This window comes from Panicum virgatum, chromosome 8K, assembly GCF_016808335.1.
Source record: "Panicum virgatum strain AP13 chromosome 8K, P.virgatum_v5, whole genome shotgun sequence".
In the NCBI taxonomy this organism is placed as follows: Eukaryota; Viridiplantae; Streptophyta; class Magnoliopsida; order Poales; family Poaceae; genus Panicum; species Panicum virgatum.
In genome coordinates this window covers 10,707,272-10,727,399 of record NC_053143.1, presented here as the reverse complement: position 1 = coordinate 10,727,399, position 20,128 = coordinate 10,707,272, and the positions used below count along the sequence as shown (strand labels likewise).

At 46.7% G+C, this 20,128-nt stretch overlaps 2 protein-coding genes and 1 long non-coding RNA gene across 3 annotated transcripts; 2 read left to right on the top strand and 1 right to left on the bottom strand.

Moving 5' to 3' along the window:
* The first annotated feature begins 1,258 nt into the window (after positions 1 to 1,258).
* Positions 1,259 to 2,667, top strand: LOC120643909. Its single transcript, XR_005663239.1, has 2 exons — positions 1,259 to 1,810; positions 1,912 to 2,667. It is a non-coding gene; the product is annotated as an uncharacterized LOC120643909 (long non-coding RNA).
* A 5,211-nt stretch (positions 2,668 to 7,878) lies between these two features.
* LOC120645430 (F-box/FBD/LRR-repeat protein At3g51530-like) lies at positions 7,879 to 9,516 on the bottom strand. Its single transcript, XM_039922214.1, has 5 exons — positions 9,174 to 9,516; positions 8,836 to 9,096; positions 8,525 to 8,634; positions 8,174 to 8,314; positions 7,879 to 8,055 (listed from the first exon to the last, which is right to left on the bottom strand). The coding sequence occupies exons 1-5, from the start codon at positions 9,514 to 9,516 to the stop codon at positions 7,879 to 7,881; spliced, it is 1,032 nt and encodes a 343-aa protein (XP_039778148.1).
* A 9,141-nt stretch (positions 9,517 to 18,657) lies between these two features.
* Positions 18,658 to 19,802, top strand: LOC120646146 (puff II/9-1 protein-like). The gene is made up of 2 exons (XM_039922848.1): positions 18,658 to 18,939; positions 19,041 to 19,802. The coding sequence occupies exons 1-2, from the start codon at positions 18,813 to 18,815 to the stop codon at positions 19,652 to 19,654; spliced, it is 741 nt and encodes a 246-aa protein (XP_039778782.1). The 5' UTR covers positions 18,658 to 18,812; the 3' UTR covers positions 19,655 to 19,802.
* The last annotated feature ends 326 nt before the right edge of the window (positions 19,803 to 20,128 follow it).

The following is a 20,128-nucleotide window of genomic DNA, read 5'->3' as shown; positions in this document are numbered from 1 at the left end:
AGAGCAAACCATAACAGATCAGATCTACTAAACATAAAAAGAAGCAGAGTGTTGCTTCTATGCGACTAATTCTATATGACAAGAACTAGCATAAGATTGAAACGTGACAGCACAGAAACAACATGATATTCGTAGATGATAAGCAACGAAGGACAACAGATCTACCAAAAGCCATGCTACGAACATCAGGATAACTAACATTACTCGCCATCAAAAACGCTTCAGTACGAGTAATACCAAGGTAAAAGTAAGAACTACGCTGCCCTGATCGCAAGAAGCGATCAGGGCAGCATGGCACTTACTTGGATGAAAACCCTAGGATTAGGGGTGGCGATGCGCCGAGAGTTGTTGTTTGCGAGTCGTGATGACGCTCTCTTACGAATAACAAAGGATACATATTTATAGTCCGGAGACTTGGGAAACAATCTAAACTAATCTTGTCCCGATTGGACTCTATCTCTAACCTTAAGTTAAATCTAAAGATACACGGCCAATGTGGCCCATATGCTCACACAGGAGCCGATTTACAAGTCCTCTTGATCGTCTGCTTTAAGTCCATCTTGTTTTCGGCCTCTGTTAATTTATGGCGATAACACCTACCTAGCTAAACTAGGTCTCAAACAACACACTCCAGCACAAGGGCAAATTGTGGCATAACTACAGATAACAACAACACCACCAATATCCTTCAGAATATTGCTGCTCATGTATGTCTGATCGTGTATGCTTGTCTGTCAGTATAGTATCATTGACAGCAGGTTGCACAATTTATTTGAGTCCCTTCCCGTGGGCCAAAGGCTCTCAAATTTTAACAGAGTGGTTGGTACCTATTGAATCCACTACAACTTGGAAATTTCTCTGGTCATACAGTTATTCAAAGTGTGCCTGCTTGGGAGTACAATGCGCTTGCAGGCTTGCAGCTACTTGCACAATTCATATTCTAGTGGAGTGCGCTGATCTGCATAGACGATTGGGACTCATTTGCATCAGAATGGCTGACGTGTGCTCATCTTTGCACTGATGGACCTGGGCTGTAATTTCTGCTGCTCACGTTCGGCATCGGCTGATGCATGTTTGACCCTCGCAGCTCTACGGCACCGCTCGCTGCAGGCAGCCAGACAGGATCGCATGACTGTCAGGATCCGCCGAGCGCCAGAGCCGCTAAGGAAATTCCGAAATTATGCAATTCTTTTAGGAATAGGATTGCTATTTGGTTAAGGTACTCAGATTGTCACCCGGGATTCCTTCTTCCTTGCTGACACTGCATCCTTTCCCTCCCGTCCTTCTTCCTTGCTGACACTGCATCCTTTCCCTCCCCGTCCTTCTTCCTCGCTGACACTGCATTCTTTCCCTCCCCTCTGCTTCTTCCCTCTTTAGAGCCGACACTCCATCCCTTCTCTCCTCTGCTTCTTCCCGCTTCCTCGTACACCACTTCCTCTCTCTCTCTCTCTCTCTCTCTCTCTCTCTCTCTCTCTCTCTCTCCCTTATATATATTGACCCCCCAAGTAAAGCTAGCTTTGGCAGGGGCACGACCACGCACCGCAACCTTTGCCTAGCGCACGGCGAAGATAGCGGAAGCGTCTTCCAACTCTGGCGAGTGCGTGACAATAGTAGCGCCAGGAGGGCGACGACGGCCATAAGCCGCCGACCTCTACAAGTCTCCAGAACATGGCGGCGACTGCGATACCATGGGGGGCTATAGGTGGAGGATTGGGTGCATATTTTGGTCCCTCGGTATTAGATAGGGCGTTTGATTTTATAGTAGGGACGGCGGCAGCGGTGGCTGATCTAACAGCCCGCGGCATTAATGGTGAGGAAAAAGACATCATTTTTTCAATGTTCAATTCCTACACAGTGTGGTCGTATTCGCATCTCTCCCCTCTAACCCCCACTAAAATTAATGAACTTCAGGTATCATCGAGGCCATCCCCCCCTCTGCCCCCCAGGTGGACACTGATGATCTCCAAAGGCAACTGGTTACGTCTAGGGAGAGAACGGCTGAACTCCAAAGGCAACTGGTTAAGTCTAGGGAGAGAACGGCTGAACTCCAAAGGCAACTGGTTAAGTCTAGGGAGAAAACGGCTGAACTCCAAAGGCAACTGGTTAAGTCTAGGGAGATAACGGCTGAACTCCAAAGGGAATTGGATGAGTGTATGACGGCAAAGCCTAAACTCAAGGTCGAATTCGAACTAAAGGTTAAACTCATTATGGAACTCGAATTAAAGATTAATCTCCAATTGGAAATCGAAGGAACGATTAGGCTGGAATTGGAGGAGTGTAAGGTGAGAAAGGATGAACTCCAAAGGGAATTGGAGGAGTGTAGGGAGGAAAAGGTTAAACTCCAATTGAAATTGGAGGTGTGTAAGGTGAAAAAGGGTGAACTCCAAAGGCAATTGGAGGACACAAGGAAGGCGATGTGGGTGTTGGCAAAGGAAATTGTGGCAGCTACAAAGGCATATGATGCTGAGAAGGCAAAAATGATGAAGGAATTAGAGGAGTTAAAGAGTAAGCAGCTGGGGAAGTAGGACGTGACAAGAAGGCATACTTATCATCTTGCATCGATCTCCAAATGATTAGTGATGCCGACCTATTATGTTACTACGTAATCATGCTCAGTTGGTACTATATATGCAGTAAATAAAACGGAACATGTATATATTTCCATTATTATTATGTGTGTTGTTTGTTATTGTTTGGATTCATTTTGTGAACTAGCTAGATGGCACCCCGCGCGTTGCCGCGGGAGAATCGGAGAAGAATGAATAGCAAAGATGGACCAGTCCTGATGTTCGAGAGGACTTGCAAGCATTCAACACTATATGTTGCTTGGTCACCCAGAGGACGTCGCGCGCCGATAGCTTGACCTTGTTCCCGTTGCGTGTGGGCGTCGATCGGCGCACGGAGCGGCACGCGTGCATCTTCCTCCACAGCCGGCGGCGGCGGGTTGAAGACGAAGTATTGCCCCATCCCATGAGCTGGCCTATGACGAGGTCCATGGCGATGCGGTGGCTTTGGTGATGCTGAGATCGATGCCCCTTGTGCAGCTAGAGGCTTGGGTGCACGGCTCCGATCCGACGATCTGCTACTTGTAGCCTTGGCCGTCTCATAAGTGGTGCACGCTGTGAATCCTTGATGCCCGGCACACTGTCCTCGGCGGTCTGCATGGTAGCTGCATGCGTCGTGTGCTGCAATGGGCTCTCCAGCGAGGTTGCCCGTCGCGGCGAGCATGCACGTAGCTAGTGTTTGACGAGATTTTGTACCATATGAGCTATATATGTGATATGGATCATGTGTGCTATATCTCTAAGCAAGAAGAGAAAAGAAGAAAGGAAAAGAGAAGAAGCTAGCAACCTTGGCTTCACATGCACGCACGCATGGCATGACAAGGTAATTGCACAAGAGTGCATGCATGCTTCTGTGTATTCTGATTCTCAAGACCAGGTAGCGTTGATCATTAGTCTGCATGACAGCCATTGTGTGTGGCGTCCTGTACGTGTACAAAATCAAGATGCAGTACTTTCCTAGTGTATGAACAGGAGACGGATTGTTTGGGCCCACCAGACAGCCATACATTGTGCATGGCGTCCTGCGCATGATCAAATTCCATATATTGGAGTTGAACATGAGAGATGCTAGTCCATCTGTTGCTAGCTTTCTTATCTTGTGTACGGGTTAACAAGGAGGTGGGCCGGCGCATGACTAGCCCCACGGCTTAGAGCTCACATTCGGCCAGGTGATCGACACGTTCACGTTTATCTACTCGTTGCCGCCGCACTCCCCAACAGAACAAGATTATCCTCTAAACAGATCCCGTGAAACTCGTACCATTCAGTTTAACAGGATGACGGCTCTTCCGTGGATCCTGACTCCTGCCGCTTACCCTAGTCCTCGCCTATATAAGGCCACGAGGTCTTCACGTACAAGGGCTCCATTTTTTTCCCATGGGGGGCAGCCGGGCGAGGGGACGAGGCGCGTCCCCGTCCATCCAAGTTGTTGACGTCGTGCCCCTCCTACTCGCCTTGACGAGCGGAGGAGAGGGGCTCCCACCAGGACGCCATCGACGGCTCGGCCACTGGGCAGGGGCACCGCAGAGCAAAGAAAGATCGATCTTGAAGCGGAGCCGGCCACCGCGTCGACGCCGCGTAGATACGAGGAACACACGAAGGAAGCAAGAAGGCAGCCATGGCCGCCTCTCTCTTGATCTAAAGAGTGTTACGGTCTCAGATTATGGGACGATAATTGGAACTGGTTTACGAGGTCAGATTACACGACAACACGTTGTCGCCCAAATCCTCCGGCAAGCCGGCCAAATTCCAATTACATCCGGTTCGAGTTCTTCGGTCTAGATTGGGAGATTAATATAAAGCAACGCGTTCGTCTCCTGCCGTGCGTCTTCAGCTGACCCATTGTGGGCCGTTGAACTTCGGGTTGGGCCTTCGCGTCCTGGGCTTGTGTCCTTCCAGTTGGGCCGGTGTCGACTCCGTGACATCCTCCCTCCCATGAGAAACAGCTTGTCCCCAAGCCGATGCAGCAGGAAACCGCCTCCGAAGCTCAGCTTCATCTTCCCAGGTAGCCATTGATGCCGGCCATGACGACCATTGCACAAGAACTTGTGGCACCAGATGATTGTTGCGAGACAGATTTTGTCACTGCAGTATTTTAACAGGAACTTGAAACTGGTCAGACACTGGTGGTAAAACATCACTGACCTGATGATTGGTACCCACAGCTTTCTTCAGCAGAGAAACATGAAAAACTGGATGGATTGTAGTGGATGCTGGGAGATTCAATTTATAAGCCACTGTACCAATCTTCTCAATCACAGTAAAAGGACCAAAATATTTGAATGACAGCTTGTGATTTGCCCGTTTGTGAAGAGAGGACTGAACATATGGTTGTATCTTCAAAAAGACTTGATCACCCACCACAAAATATATGAATCTAAAAAAGTCAAAACGAACTACATTTTGGAACGGGTGTAGATGTAAAGCGGGTTATAAAATTACCTGTCTATGAGACATAGACTCCCTAGCTAAACTTTTCCACTTTGAAAACAATTAAGCAAGGTTGAAATGCATAAAGTTGCAATGACATCTAATTAACCTTTTCCATAAAACAAGTACCACATATTAAACACATGACTTGCATAATAAAATAAATATATGCTACTAGATTCTTTAGACATCAGTAGACCAAAAGCACATTGTGCCCCGCAAGCGAGGTTTGCAAATTAACCAACAGCTTATATATAGCACGGCATCACAGGCCCTTGGGATGATGCATCTTCCTAGGAGTGGAGTAACCAAACGAACATGACACTTGGTATGGTACGGTGCTTCCCTTGATGAAACTTGTTGCTTTTCTCAATTGTATATATACTACTAGTTGTAAGTGATATCTGTTCCTTGTTCATTTGGAGCCTATTCAGAGTCATCAGAACTTAAACCCTGCATAATTATGAGAAGCACAATAAGTAAGGAGGGCGTCGACAGCGCTATAAGAAATTAAACGTGGCAAGGATCTATACAGGAATGTAAGTCAGTGCACAGAGATGAGAATTTACAAAGCAAACTGCATCATAAGATAATTACTCTGATGATGTATCATATTAGAATATACTTATTAGAATTGAAACTAAAGGTAATTCCTCAATCAGTTTCAACAATATACATCATGCCTTAGAGACTAAAAGTTTGTCATTTTATTCTAAATGTACTCTTATATATGATGGTCAAGGCTGAAAAATATGAAGGTAGAAGTTCCACTACTAGAAAAACTGTTATTTGTACCGGTCAGCAACCCCCATTTAGTACCGGGTAGCTGACCGGTACCGCTTGGCCGGTACTAAATGGCACATCATTTAGTACCGGCCAAGCTGCCCGGTACTAAAAGATTTCTTAGTACCGGTCGGTATTACCGACCGGTACTAAAATCCTCTATGTCCACACATCAGCTTTTCCTTTCGCGCCTCTTTTTTTGTTTTCGTTTTCATTCGCATTTTCTTTCTTTTTCCTTTCCCACCACATCGGTCATCACAATCAAAAAATCACAAATATGACAATCACAATCACAAGAATACATTTCACTATCACAAGAATACATCTCACAATCACAAATTTTAGAAAAATATATCTCACAATCACAACAGACCAACCACCGCTTTGGCGGATCACAAACAGTCAAACACCACACATCTTATAACTCAACGCAGCATCCAGCAAGTCCCAGAAACTCCAGGCGAAGTAGGAGGAGGAGGAGGGAGTATCAATAATGGCGGAAGCAAGAACAGCTGGGTCTCTCCCGGTGGCTAACGTGCAGGTGCTCGCGGAGGCTTGCAACGGCGAGGTCGATGTCCTGCAGCAGGTGCCCGAGAGGTACCTCAGCAAGGATCCCAGCTCTGAGGAGGTCATCGCCGGCGACGACGGTGCTTGCGCGATTCCGGTCATCGACCTCCGCAAGCCGAAGGACCCGCAGTCATCGGAGGACCGCGCGCCGGCGTGGCCCCGGGCGCCGCTGGGAGGCCGGCGTGGCTCTGCGCGCCGCCTGGCCTTGCACGCCGCTGGGATGCCAGCCGAGCCCCGCGCGCCGCCTGGTCCAGCGCACGCCGGGAGGCCGCCTGCGGCTTGCCTGAGGAGAGGAGGGAGGGAGGGAGGGAGGGAGGGAGGGAGAGAGAGAGAGAGAGAGAGAGAGAGAGAGAGAGAGATAAGATGTGGCGGAGTGGTGGTGGATTTAAAGACGACGGTGTTGGTGGATTTTAGTACCGGCTCCAGTCATTAATAAGGACGGTGGTGGCGGTGGAAAAATTTAGTACCGGCCGGTGTCTCCGGCCGGTACTAAATGACGCTTTTTAGTACCGGCTGGTGTTTCAGGCCGGTACTAAAATGACCACGCCATTTTAGTACCAGTCCAAGACACTACCCGGTACTGAAAGGCAACATTTAGTACCGGACGGAGACACTAGCCGGCAATAAAATGGCTCAGAGAACGTTTAAGTTTAGACCCGGTACTAAATTGACCTCGGGACAATGTTAGTACCGGACCAAAATATACCCGGTATTAAAGGCCGCGGACGAATGAGCCATTTTCTAGTAGTGTTCTGTTGTCTTGAATTCTAAAGAAATGAATAAACTATCAATAATAATATTGACAAAAAGGTTTGACAGGACATATTCAAAAGACAAACTGAACAAAGCTAGTATCGGTACATGCAAGTGTTATGGTATGATGCTATTGGCATTTGCATCCTCAGGCAAAAAAAAGAGGCCAAGTTTACATATGTTCTCTACTCCCCTGTACAAATAAGAAAAACAAACTAATTTAACATGCGGTACCCTACAACTTTCTAATATGATGTCAACAAGAAAAATTAGTACAAAAATACCATCTATCAACGTGACTGTATAATTTACAATGCGAGCAAGATGAGTCTTACATGCATCTTGGCAATGCAATTTATTTCAACTAAACAGTTTCTACTTGGGTATGATCGACACCAAAAACGAAATGAATTATATCAAGCTCTCTATTTTGCAGCAATGCAGCATCTTCATATTCAGCTAATTGGTTTAATCAACATTACTTCAAAAGATCTTAGGAGTTACTATACAGTTCTATTTTGCAAAAGTGCAGTATCTTTCATTCTTTACAAAATATGAAGGGAAACTGTAAAAGCTAATACAGAAAATATATGAAAGGCTGACACATGTATATGTTCGCATGTAAGGCTTGTTCACAAAATTGGTTTATTTGTGTTACTCTAATTTTCATTTTTCTACATCATCTTGCCTCATGTCAAGGCAAAGCATAGGAATACGAACAAGCAATAGTATTGCAATAACGTGCTAATATAAACCAAATGAATGTAGAAGACAACCAGTTTTAGTACGTCATCATCTTACATATGTTAAGTGTCCCCATGAAATTCAGAAAGCTGTGAACTCTTTCATTGATCTTTTCACATTTGACCTCGACTATCTGAAGGTATTCCAATATTTTAGTTGACTCATCTGTAGCATCAGGGCGTCCTTGGATTTCCACATTGTATTTGGATCGAACCTAAATACAATGAGATGAAGTTACAAAGATCAGCCAATAATAATTTACTATATAACTCTGATATGCAGTAGTAGTTGCCCATTTACAAATTTTCTACCTGGCAATAAGAAAATAAAACTGTGAGCATCTCTAAAACTGGTGTATGTTCAAGAAAACACGGCAGTGTACGATCAGCAGGCTCACAGAAGTTTTCATTGAGTATCAGGGTCTTCAACTTGGAAAATGTGGGGCACCATCTCAAATCCCTTCTGAAAATAAACTGAAATAGATTGCAAAGAAGAATAATAAAAGTTATGGTAAGTATAGCTTATTCTATCTGGAGCATGATATTTGTTGGAACATGATCATATAGTAAGTACGTAAATGATCGCTCATATAATTGCTACAAGATGGTACAGTTATGATTGGAACACATATGTACTCTGATAATGGTAAATAATTGACTGAGGCGAATGGCATGCATGTGTACCGTTGAGCGGGAAGCCATCATCTCTAGATCTTTAGCTTGAGCTAAACCTTCAAGGAGCACACACTTTGTGGTAGCAGAATCATCTGAATTACCTTCTTCATTGCCACTATCTGAAATGTGGCTAGGCCGCATAACGTGATAACAACCCATGGGATCATCACAAGAGCATTGGTCTTCATCTGAGCCAATATTGACATATGCTCCGACCAAATCTGGCATGCTCTCCAGCAGGGGAGTCCTGCACTTAAACAAGTCCTCCAAACACAGCGATATCAGACGTGGTGCACAAATTCGAACGCCGTAATTCCAACCATCGTGAGAGAACTCGCAGGTTGTGATGAGCAGGCGTTCAAGAGATGGTGATGAAATCTTTTCCACATCATACAAGTTGCAGTCACTAATCTCTAGATCTTCCAACGCAGGAGAGCCCGAGAAGTCGAGTTTTTCACCGCATATCCATACGCCTCTGAGCTCTAGACTGGTCAAGTGCCGCGAGACGATGGAGCTTCCGCTCATCTGCAAATAGAGGGCAAGGTCCATATGACCACCCATGTCGACCCAGAGCTCCTTGACTTGACATTTGAGCACACGGCGGATCCAGCTGTTGACGCTGGATGTGTCCTCGTCGCCCATGTAGTCGTCGTCGTACTCGTGGCCCCATCATAGCCCTGGACCGGATCGAGTATGATCTCGCACGCGTCGAGGGGCGCGCACTCGAGCCCGGCGAGGCGGACGCGAAGCAGGCCGTCCACGAATTCCCGGAGCTCCTCCACGGTTTGGCCCCAGATGAGCAGGCGCTTGGTGATCTTCCAGAGGTCGCGCCAAGTCCGCGCGAGGACGCACGTCCGCACGGCCTCCTGCGCCGGCAGGAGCGACAGGATCTGCGCCAGGACCTCATCCGGGAGCTTGCTGAGGCTGTCCGCGGGATCGATCGCCGGGGCTGGAGGCGCCGCGGCGAGAGCTTTCTTCCGGCGTCTCGTCAGAGGCGCCATCGTCGCTGGATCTTGACGATCGGAGCGCCGTTGCTCGAGCTGCCAACGATGTACAGCAACGACGTGAAGCGGGCGAGTGAAGGAAGAGAGGCAAGAACGGATCGGAGGGCATCAAGCAAGATGGGGAGATGCTCACCAGTTGATCGAGTTCACCTCTCGCCTACCTGATGGCCGGCGGAGAGACAAATTAAACCGGCCGCTTGTTGGGTTTCACACAGCCTCTGGCCCCATCGCTGGCCACTAAGATTGGGCTTAAGGCAATCACAACCCAAAACACTATTAGTGGTTCTATACTTGCCATGTTATATAGACACTACTTATATAAATTACATCCTCAATGGTTGGTTTCTTCAAAAAAAATTGCTATCCAATCATATCTCTTCTCTCTATTTTCTCCCTCCAATCCTATCTTCTTTTGTCTTGATTTTCGTGTAGACATGGTTTCTTGCATGAGACTTGGTTTCTTCATCTTTTTTCTTCTTTCCCCATTAACTCTCTTGCCACCTCAGCTTTTTTTTACATAACAATGTATTTAATGCTATAGAAACTAGCTAAATTGGAGAGTTGGTACTGCCCTTACTAGTACTCCATACTAGTAAAAGAAGTCGTTTTAGACAGGGACACGGTCTCCAAAACAAAATTTTAACTTCTTGTTTCTATAAAAATATTTGTCAAAAAATGATATATTTATACTTTTATAAAAGTATTTTTTTCAGACGAATCTATTCATATAATTTTCACATTTTTTAGTTCAACAACTTGAGAGTTATTCATGATTTATATTTCCAAGATTTGACTCAAATCTTGTCCTAAACGACTTCATTTACCAGTATGGAGGGAGTATAAGACTAGTCTCAACTCTCAACCCTCCAACTAGGATGATGTTCATAGCATTAATAAAGGTGCTATATAAGCAAAGAATCTGGTGTGGCATAGGATTTAAGGAAGAGAGAGAAGCAAAATACAAGAAACCAAGTCGCATGCATAACAGCAGTCGGTGTCTTGTCCAAGACGGAAGAAACCAAGGAACATCGGCGTTGGGCAGGTCTCTTCTTTTCTTATTTCCCCCGAGTTTTCCTAGTCGCCTCGATCCAGCGCGCCCGGCCACACCTCCGTCACGCCCGCCATGGCCACTACACGCGCCTGCTCCTCCCGCGCAGGAGTCCCTCCCACCCACAAGAGCCCTGCAATTTTTTTGGCGCGCACCCGAATCCTCTCGGCGCCAAAGGTTCGATCCTCCGTCCATATATCTTGCCATCCCTAAATTTCCCCCCTTGGCAAGCTGCAAAAGAAAGCTCTCAAATCTCCTTTTTTTAGATTAAGCTCTCAAATCTCTTGAGTAGAGCAGTGGTGCATAGGAACTGCCGAGCTGGTCTTGGCCCGTGTTCGAACCCGTGTGGAGGCACAATTTTTCCTCCCTTCTGTGCTCAATCGGCACACCTGTTTTTACAGTGGGCCTTTTCTTCTTCCTAGGCCGAAACCTATTTTCACAGTGGGCCATTTTTTTCTTCCTGAGCCAGATTGAGTGGATCCTAGTGGCTCACTCAAACCTCAGCCATCGGACCTGACTTTGAAATAGGCCCAGGACTTCTATCTGCGGGCACCACCTGGCCACAATGTGGACACGCTAGATAGGACAAATAACATGTGGCTGCACGACTACTTGCCGAACCCACTACTCGTACATGTGGCTGCCATGTGGACCTACCCAACTAACCTGCATAACACATGTTAGCCACCCCAGCCTGCTGGGCCTACACTTGTACGAGTGGACGCCCAGGTCAAACCTCTCGCAACGGACTCACGTTGACATAGTTGACCAACAAGTCAGGGACATGGACCCGGCAGCCGGTCTGGTTTTATGACAAATCGTGTCCATCTCAGGTACGAGGAGTTGATGGTGCACCATTTTTGTGATCATATGAAATGTTGTTCTGCGAGGTACGAGGAGTTGATGGTGCACCATTTTTGTGATCATATGAAATCGTGTCCATCTCAGGTACGAGGAATGTCGTCTTCACTGTCTCTGCCTAAACGTAGTCGCTCTAGTAATTGTAAGTCCTGAATATTTTGAACCTCATCTCCACATTCCTTGTCAACTTCCCTTTCATTGTCGACTTCCATTCTAATCTCGTCGGATAAGTCTATCTCGAAACTCCCTTGTAGCCCCTCTTCTTGAAAAAACTCTCTATCATTGTTGTAATCTTCGTTGTTTGGGAGAGGTAGTTTGCCGTGTGGCGATACTTTATACACAATATCCCAACCCCGAAGACGGTGGTCGGTTTGGCACGGGTATGAGAGATAATAAACTTGTATGGCTTGTTGAGCCACAATGTACACATCTTCGCCTTGTAACGTTGAATCCTGTCGAATTTCGACTAGGCCAACACTAGGGGTTTGTCTTGTTAACGTTGGATCAAACCAATGGCATTTGAAAATGACTGGAGTGAGCGGTACAGAACCATGAAACTTGAGTTCGAATATTTTTTCAACTCTTCCGTAATACTGGACTCCGTCTTGACCTGGCGTAAAAATGCCGGTATTAGTGGTTCTTCTATTGGGTCGACTCTGCCCGTATGTCATTGTGTGGAAGCGATATCCGTTCACGTCATAAACGTTAAACAACTTGACCCTGTAGCTAAAACCATTTGCAACTTGTCTCAACTCGGCACTCATGGATGAATCAGTTTGGCCCTGCAAGCATATGCAGGATAGTTTGTCATATAGTTCGAGGACAACAAAATGGAATAGAACTAAGAATTCAAGACTACCTTCTGTTGAAACCAATAAATGAAATCGGATTGGAGCCCTTGACCGACGCCAAAATAGTTGTTGAAATTCCCTGTATCAAAAATGACAAAGGGGGTTGGATGCTAAGTAGTGGAAACTTGTGAAACGGAAACTCGTGAATTAGGCAAAAATGTTGAGTACTTACGCAATATACGGCTCCACCTCGGAAAGGTTGGTCAACACGTATAGCATGATACGGTGCCACTCTTCATGGTTCAAGGTCTTGTACCTCGCATCACTTGCACTTCCAAGTTATCCTCGGAAGATGCTGAGACTCGATTCATTATCGCCAGCATTGTAACGAGGGGGTGGATTATGCACGCTGGGAAGATTGTCACCATAGTATTTGGTTGTGAAGTTTAACACCTCCAGAATATATGACTCTGCAATAGAAGCTTCAATTTTATATTTATTTTTGCATTTCGTTCGAAGGACCTTCTGACATCTCTCAATTGGATAGCACCAACAGTATTGCACAGGCCCCCCCATCCGTGCTTCGTACTGAAGATGTAGAAGCAAATGCTGCATCGGATTGAAGAAGGCGGGTGGAAAGATCTTCTCCAGCTTACATAGCAACACAGGGGCCACTTTTTCCATGTCCGAAATGACGGCCCGAGATAACTCCTTAGCACATAGCTGGCGGAAGAAATTTCTCAACTCTGCCAACACTCGCCATATATTATCAGGGAGATAGCCTCGAACCATCACAGGAAGAAGCCGCTCAATCCATATGTGGTAGTCATGACTCTTCAGCCCATTGATTCGCATCGTAGTCAAATTAACTCCCCTCCTCAGATTCGCTGCATACCCATCTGGAAATTGTAACTTTTGGATCCACTCTAGTGCTTCCTTTTTTTGGGGCCTCGTTAGGACGAAATCCGCCGGAGTCTTCCTCCATTGTCTCCCTAGTCTCGGAGTCTTCATTTCGTATCTTGGTCTATCGCACAACGTTGCCAGATCTACTCGAGCCTTGACGTTGTCCTTCGTCTTATCGGGGATGTCCATGACAGTTTCAAAAAGAGCCTCGCCCCAATATTTTTCAGTGTGCATGGCATCAATATTGTGTGAAAGGAGGATATCATTAATATAGGGAAGCCTCCACAAGCCAGAGATCTGAGTCCAGGAATGTTCTTCACCATATCCCACAAAACCACCTGCATCATTGACCTGGAGAGCATCTATCTGAGCATGAAGCACGGCACCCGTCAGCATCTACGGTGCAGATTGTGTAACTACGACACCTTTCGTGAAGTTCTTAATGTCTCTTCTAAATGGATGGTCAGCAGGAAGGAATTGTCGATGTTTGTCAAACGACGAATACTTGCCCCCCTTTCTCAACCAAATGAACTGCAGAGTTGCCTTGCATGTTGGGCGTGGGAACATTCCATGAGTACACCATCCGCAAAAAATGCCATACACTGGGAGGCCATGCAGGGAGTAGTGGTACCACACATACATTCTGAAGTTTGTCTTTGTTACTCGGTCGCACATCCACACCCCCTCCTCCCATGCTTTGATCAACTCATCGATTAGAGGCTCCATGTAAACACTCATTTTATTCCCTGGGTGCTTAGGAATAATCAATGACACAAATATGGTTTGTCGTTGAAAGAGAATGCCGGGGGGGGGGGGATTCAAGGGAATAACGAACACGGGCCAACATGAGTACGATGTGGCCATCATACCATAAGGATTGAACCCATCGGTTGCCAGCACAACACGTACATTATGATCTTCTTTAGCTTTCTCATGATGAATCTCATCAAAATGAGTCCATGACTCACCGTCGGAGGGATGCACCATCTTATCTGGGTTGTATCGAACACCTTTTTTGTGCCATGTCATCTGTTTCGCGATTTCCTCGGTCATATAGAGTCTTTGGATCCTCTGAATGAATGGAAGGTAACGTACGATTTTCACAGGAATCGTGAGCTGCCTCTTAGGCTGACCGTCACCAGCATCCACCTCCAGGAACCTTGAGGCTTTGCATTTTGGACAGTAAGTTTCAGCCTTGTGCTCTTTCCTAAATAAGATGCACCCATTAGGATAAGAATGTATCTGCTCATATGGCATATTCAGTGCACTAAAGATTTTCCTCACCTGATACATTGTCTTGGGCAGAATGTGATCTTCTGGAAGCATGCTCCCAAAAACGGTCAACATACTATCAAAGGCGTCTTGGCTCAGGCCAAACTTGGACTTTAAGGCCATAAGGCGTCCAATGCCATCCAGCTGAGAAACTTTTGTTTGGCCGTGAAGAGGTTTCTATGCCGCCTCCAACATCTTGTAAAACGCCTTTGTGCTTGCCTCTGGCTCCTCCTCCTGCGGTCCTTCACCGAAATGTGCCTCCTCATGGTCATCTAACATGTCTCCAATCCCACCAGTAGCATCACATTCATCGATGCATTGCCTCATGACCTCATCCCTCATACGATGGGCTTCACCGTGAAAGATCCACCGGGTATAGTTTGGCGTAAATCCATAATTGACAAGATGTTCGCCCATGACCTTCTTTGTCTTTCGTTTCTGGTTTCCACAACTCTTGCAGTGACACCACATGAATCTCGACCCTTCAGCTTGCGCCCATGCCCCTTCCAAGAACTCGTTAGTCTTCTCAATCCATTCATTGGTCATGCTAGCTCGAGTTACCCGACCGGTGTACATCCACTCACGGTCATCCATCTTCCAAGATATCAGCGGCTACTATCAAAATTCGGCTTAGACTCTAGTAGGTAAAGATAGGTCCTAATCCCACCCGACCATGCGTAGATAAGATCAGCTTCCATGATCCACTCCTATCCGAGACAGAATTTCGGTAGCACCTCCCCGCTGTTCTCCAGATACACGTCCCGAAAGGAAGATTGTGTATCCCGAGAACAACAGGGAGGTGATGCTGAAACTCTGACTCGGATCGGAGTGGACCATAGAATCTGACCCCATATACGCATCCTCGGGCTATCCAAAGAAGCATAGACAATTCGAAACAGACACGATTAAAGATATGTATAAAACGTATCTCTTCCAAACGGGAGACACCTAACTGGTTTACGCGATCTATGAACATGATTTACTAACTACATATCATTATCCAAATGAACTAAACTCTAATTTAGTTATCAATATTTCGGTTGTAAACTAAAATAAACTAAATAAATATCTACTTAACTAAATAAACAAACAAACTAAAAATATACACTAAGAATATATATAAACTAAATTCAAAATAAACTAAATTCTACATAAACAAGCTATAAATAACTATATAAAAATAAACTAAATAACCTAAATTTGATATAAACAAAATATAAATAACAATCTAAAAAAACTAAATTCTATATACACTAACAATATAAACATTTAAACTATAAACTAAAAATATTTTTAAAAAGTTACCTTGCCGGCGTGGAGCTGCGGGCCGGCGGTGCTGCGGGCCGGGGGCGCTGCGGTCTGGGAGCGGCGCTGCGGGCCGGGGGCAGCTCGGCCGGGGCGTCGCAGACCCGCGGCCATGCCGGCGTGGAGGGGTGGCCGGCGGCGCTGCGGTCCGAGGGCGGACCGGCCGGGGTGGCGCGGACCCGCGGCAGCGGCGGCGCAGGCCGGCGTGACCCCAGGAGGCGACGAGCAGCGGCCCGGCCTGGGGCGGCACGGACCAGCGACGGGGCCGGCGCGGGCCTGGGCGGGGCGGGTCGCCGTGGCTGGGCGGGACGACAAGGCTGGGGCGGAGCTGGGATGCCGGGGCCGGGGCGGCGGCGGCGCGGCTCGGGTCGGCGGCGGGGGCGCGGTCCGGGGGCGGCGCGGGTCGGCGGCGGGGGCAGGCCGGGGGCTCGACGGCGGCGGAGTGGCGCGGAAGGCCAGCGGCGCGGGTCGGCGGTGGCGGCGTGAGCCTGCGTGTGTGTGTGTGTGTGTCGAGTGTGTGGCGTGCGTGCGTGTGTGTGGAAACCGCGGGGTTAAGTCCTGGAACCACACTTTTTGCCGAGTGCCGCATCGGCTTTGCCGAGTGCCGGATCAGGGGCACTCGGCAAAGCCATTTTAAAAATCACATTTTATTCGCCCTTGGCCGAGTGCCAGATCGGCGGGCACTCGGCGAAGCTTGGGTTCGCCGAGTGCCAGGCACTCGGCAAACAAATTTTTGCCAATTCAATTCTAACCTGCAAAACACAAAAAACTAAGATACAAATTAAAAATAAACATTATTTCATGCATAATAATTTCAAACTCAAATTAAGATAATTAGAATTTCAAGTTTCATGATTTTATGCAAGAAAACCTATTATTTCATGTGTTTCTAAAGACAAATTGAATTTATATCAACAAATTCGTTTTGATGAGGTATGTATAAAACATTTAGTGACTACCAACTAAATAATTTGCCAAAATAATGCAACAATTTATGGTTCATGATTTCATGCAAAAAACCCTATTATTTCATGGGTTTAAAGATCAAGTTAAAACTAAAACTAAATATATTGATTTTCAATGTGTGCTAAAAATAATTTTATATATAGATAACTAAATAAAAATTAACCAAATTTTCACAGGACACATGTTTTGTTGTTATTTCTCTATATAAAAAGTTTCACAATGAGAATCATATGCGACTTTCATTTCAACCACAAATCGAACCGGATACTACGCATCTCTCTTAAACTTCTTCGGAGATCCTCCGGCTTGTAAGCGGCGTACCTTGTCACATGTCCTAAACGTTGTCAATTTTTTTCTACTCCATCCTAGCATGAAGCCAAGGGATTTGCACAACTACCATAATTTTCAGACATTGTATGCTATTTTTTGTTTTTTCCGAACGTCCGTGCACACGCTTGTGATCAAGTTTCCTGATAAAGATGCTTCAACTTTTAAGTTCTTTCATGCATACGGCATCAGTTTTGATTCAAGTACATAAATATCAAATTTCCATCCATTGATTTCGAAATTTCGACCCACTTCTAATTTTAAATTAACTTCAACCGATTATTCCCCGCAAACAAAAAAATTAACAGAAAATAGTAAACCAATCAATAAAAGTATTTTATGCTACTAGGGATTAAATTATCAAATTTCAGTAGAGACCAAAAAATTTGTAGGCCCAAAAAAAATTTTTTAACCAATTTTGCCGAGTGCCTAAGCTCCAGCACTCGGCAAAAGAAACTCTGCCGAGAGCCAGGCCAGGGCACTCGGCAAAGTTTCATCTTTGCCGAGTGCCTGCTGGAGGCACTCGGCAACATGTCTCCTTTGCCGAATGCCAGAAGGTGGCACTCGGCAAAGACTTAACGCCGTCAGCCCCCCTGACGGGCGGCGCATAGCGGGCGCGCATGCTGGGCACGTGCGCGGGCATTGCCGAGTGCCCTGCTTTGCCGACTGCCGGCACTCGGTAAAGCCTGGGCATGCCGTGTACCAAATTTTTGCCGAGTGCCCGTGGCCTGGCACTCGGCAAACAACATCTTTGCCGAGTGCCCGTAGTCTGGCACTCGGCAAAGGCCGAGACACTCGGCAACTTAGGGTTTTCCGGTAGTGAATATCCTTCAGAATATTGCTGCTCATGTATGTCTGACCGTGTATGTTTGTCTGTCAGTATAGTATCATTGACAGCAGGTTGCACAACTGGTTTTTCGTGTATGCTTGTCTGTCAGTATAGTATCGTGTATGCTTTCCCGTGGGCCAAAGGCTCTCAAATTTTAACAGAGTGGTTGGTACCTATTGAATCTATTACAACTTGGAAATTTCTCTGGTCATACAGTTATTCAAAGTGTGCCTGCTTGGGAGTACAATGCGCTTGCAGGCTTGCAGCTACTTGCACAATTCATATTCTAGTGGAGTGCGCTGATCTGCATAGACGATTGGGACTCATTTGCATCAGAATGGCAGACGTGTGCTCATCTTTGCACTGATGGACCTGGGCTGTAATTTCTGCTGCTCACGTTCGGCATCGGCTGATGAATGTTTGACCCTCGCAGCTCTACGGCATCGCTCGCTGCAGGCAGCCAGACAGGACCGCATGACTGTCAGGATCCGCCGAGCGCCAGAGCCGGTAAGGAAATTCCGAAATTATGCAATTCTTTTAGGAATAATAGGATTGCTATTTGGTTAAGGTACTCACATTGTCACCCGGGATTCCTTCCTTGCTGACACTGCATCTTTCCCTCCCGTCCTTATTCCTTGCTGACACTGCATCCTTTCCCTCCCCATCCTTCTTCCTCGCTGACACTGCATCCTTTCCCTCCCCTCTGCTTCTTCCCTCTTTAGAACCGACACTCCATCCCTTCTCTCCTCTGCTTCTTCCCGCTTCCTCGTACACCTCTCTCTCTCTCTCTCTCGCTCGCTCCCTCCCTTATATATATTGAACCCCCAAGTAAAACTAGCTTTGGCAGGTGCATTACCACGCACCGCAACCTTTGCCTGGGGCACGGCGAAGATAGCGGAAGCGTCTTCCAACTCCGACGAGTGCGTGACAACAGTAGCGCCAGGAGGGCGACGACGGCTATAAGCCGCCGACCTCTACAAGTCTCCAGAACATGGCGTTTCTATTATTGCCATTTGTTGGAGCATTAGAGGCGGCGGTGGCGGCGGTAGCTGGAGTGGCAGTTGTAGGTATACCTGTTTTAGCTGGACTGGCGGTTGGAGAATCGGTTTTTCGTCCAGGTGAGGGAAAAGACATCATTTTTCCAATGTCCAATTCCTGCGCAGTGTGGTCGTATTCGCATCTCTCCCCTCTAACCCCCACTAAAATTAATGAAGTTCAGGTATCAACGAGGACGTCACCCACCCTGCCCCCCGGGTGGACATTGATGATCTCCAAAAGAAACTGGATAAGTCTAGGGAGAGAATGGCTGAACTCGAAGGGCAACTGGTTAAGTCTAGGGAGAGAACGGCTGAACACCAAAGGCAACTGGTTAAGTCTAGGGAGATAACGGCTGAACTCCAAAGGCAACTGGTTAAGTCTAGGGAGATAACGGCTGAACTCCAAAGGGAATTGGACGAGTGTATGATGGCAAAGCCTAAACTCAAGGTCGAATTCGAAGTAAAGGTTAAACTCATTATGGAACTCGAATTAAAGATTAATCTCCAATTGGAAATCGAAGGAACGATTAGGCTGGAATTGGAGGAGTGTAAGGTGAGAAAGGATGAACTCCAAAGGGAATTGGAGGAGTGTAGGGAGGAAAAGGTTAAACTCCAATTGAAATTGGAGGTGTGTAAGGTGAAAAAGGGTGAACTCCAAAGGCAATTGGAGGACACAAGGAAGGCGATATGGGTGTTGGCAAAGGCAATTGTGGCAGCTACAAAGGCATATGATGCTGAGAAGGCAAAAATGATGAAGGAATTAGAGGAGTTAAAGAGTAAGCAGCTGAGGAAGTAGGACGTGACAAGAAGGCATACTTATCATCTTGCATCGATCTCCAAATGATTAGTGATGCCGACCTATTATGTTACTATGTAATCATGCTCAGTTGGTACTATATATGCAGTAAATAAAACGGAACATGTATATATTTCCATTATTATTATGTGTGTTGTTTGTTATTGTTTGGATTCATTTTGTGAACTAGCTAGATGGCACCCCGCGCGTTGCCGCGGGTTGAAGACGAAGTATTGCCCCATCCCATGAGCTGGCCTATGACGAGGTCCATGGCGATGCGGTGGCTTTGGTGATGCTGAGATCGATGCCCCTTGTGCAGCTAGAGGCTTGGGTTCACGGCTCCGATCCGACGACCTGCTACTTGTAGCCTTGGCCATCTCATAAGTGGTGCACGCTGTGAATCCTTGATGCCCGGCACACTGTCCTCGGCGGTCTGCATGGCAGCTGCATGCGTCGTGTGCTGCAATGGGCTCT

What these genes read in the sequence shown, in the direction of transcription:
- LOC120645430 (XM_039922214.1), bottom strand. Translation starts at nt 9,516, where the DNA reads ATGGCGCCTCTGACGAGACGCCGGAAGAAAGCTCTCGCCGCGGCGCCT. An exon ending in GGGCTATGATGGGGCCACGA is followed by an intron (nt 9,097 to 9,173) that starts GTACGACGACGA and finishes TCAAATGTCAAG; the next exon opens with TCAAGGAGCTCTGGGTCGAC. An exon ending in TGATGGCTTCCCGCTCAACG is followed by an intron (nt 8,315 to 8,524) that starts GTACACATGCAT and finishes AATCTATTTCAG; the next exon opens with TTTATTTTCAGAAGGGATTT.
- LOC120646146 (XM_039922848.1), top strand. Translation starts at nt 18,813, where the DNA reads ATGGCGTTTCTATTATTGCCATTTGTTGGAGCATTAGAGGCGGCGGTG. An exon ending in AGAATCGGTTTTTCGTCCAG is followed by an intron (nt 18,940 to 19,040) that starts GTGAGGGAAAAG and finishes AATGAAGTTCAG; the next exon opens with GTATCAACGAGGACGTCACC.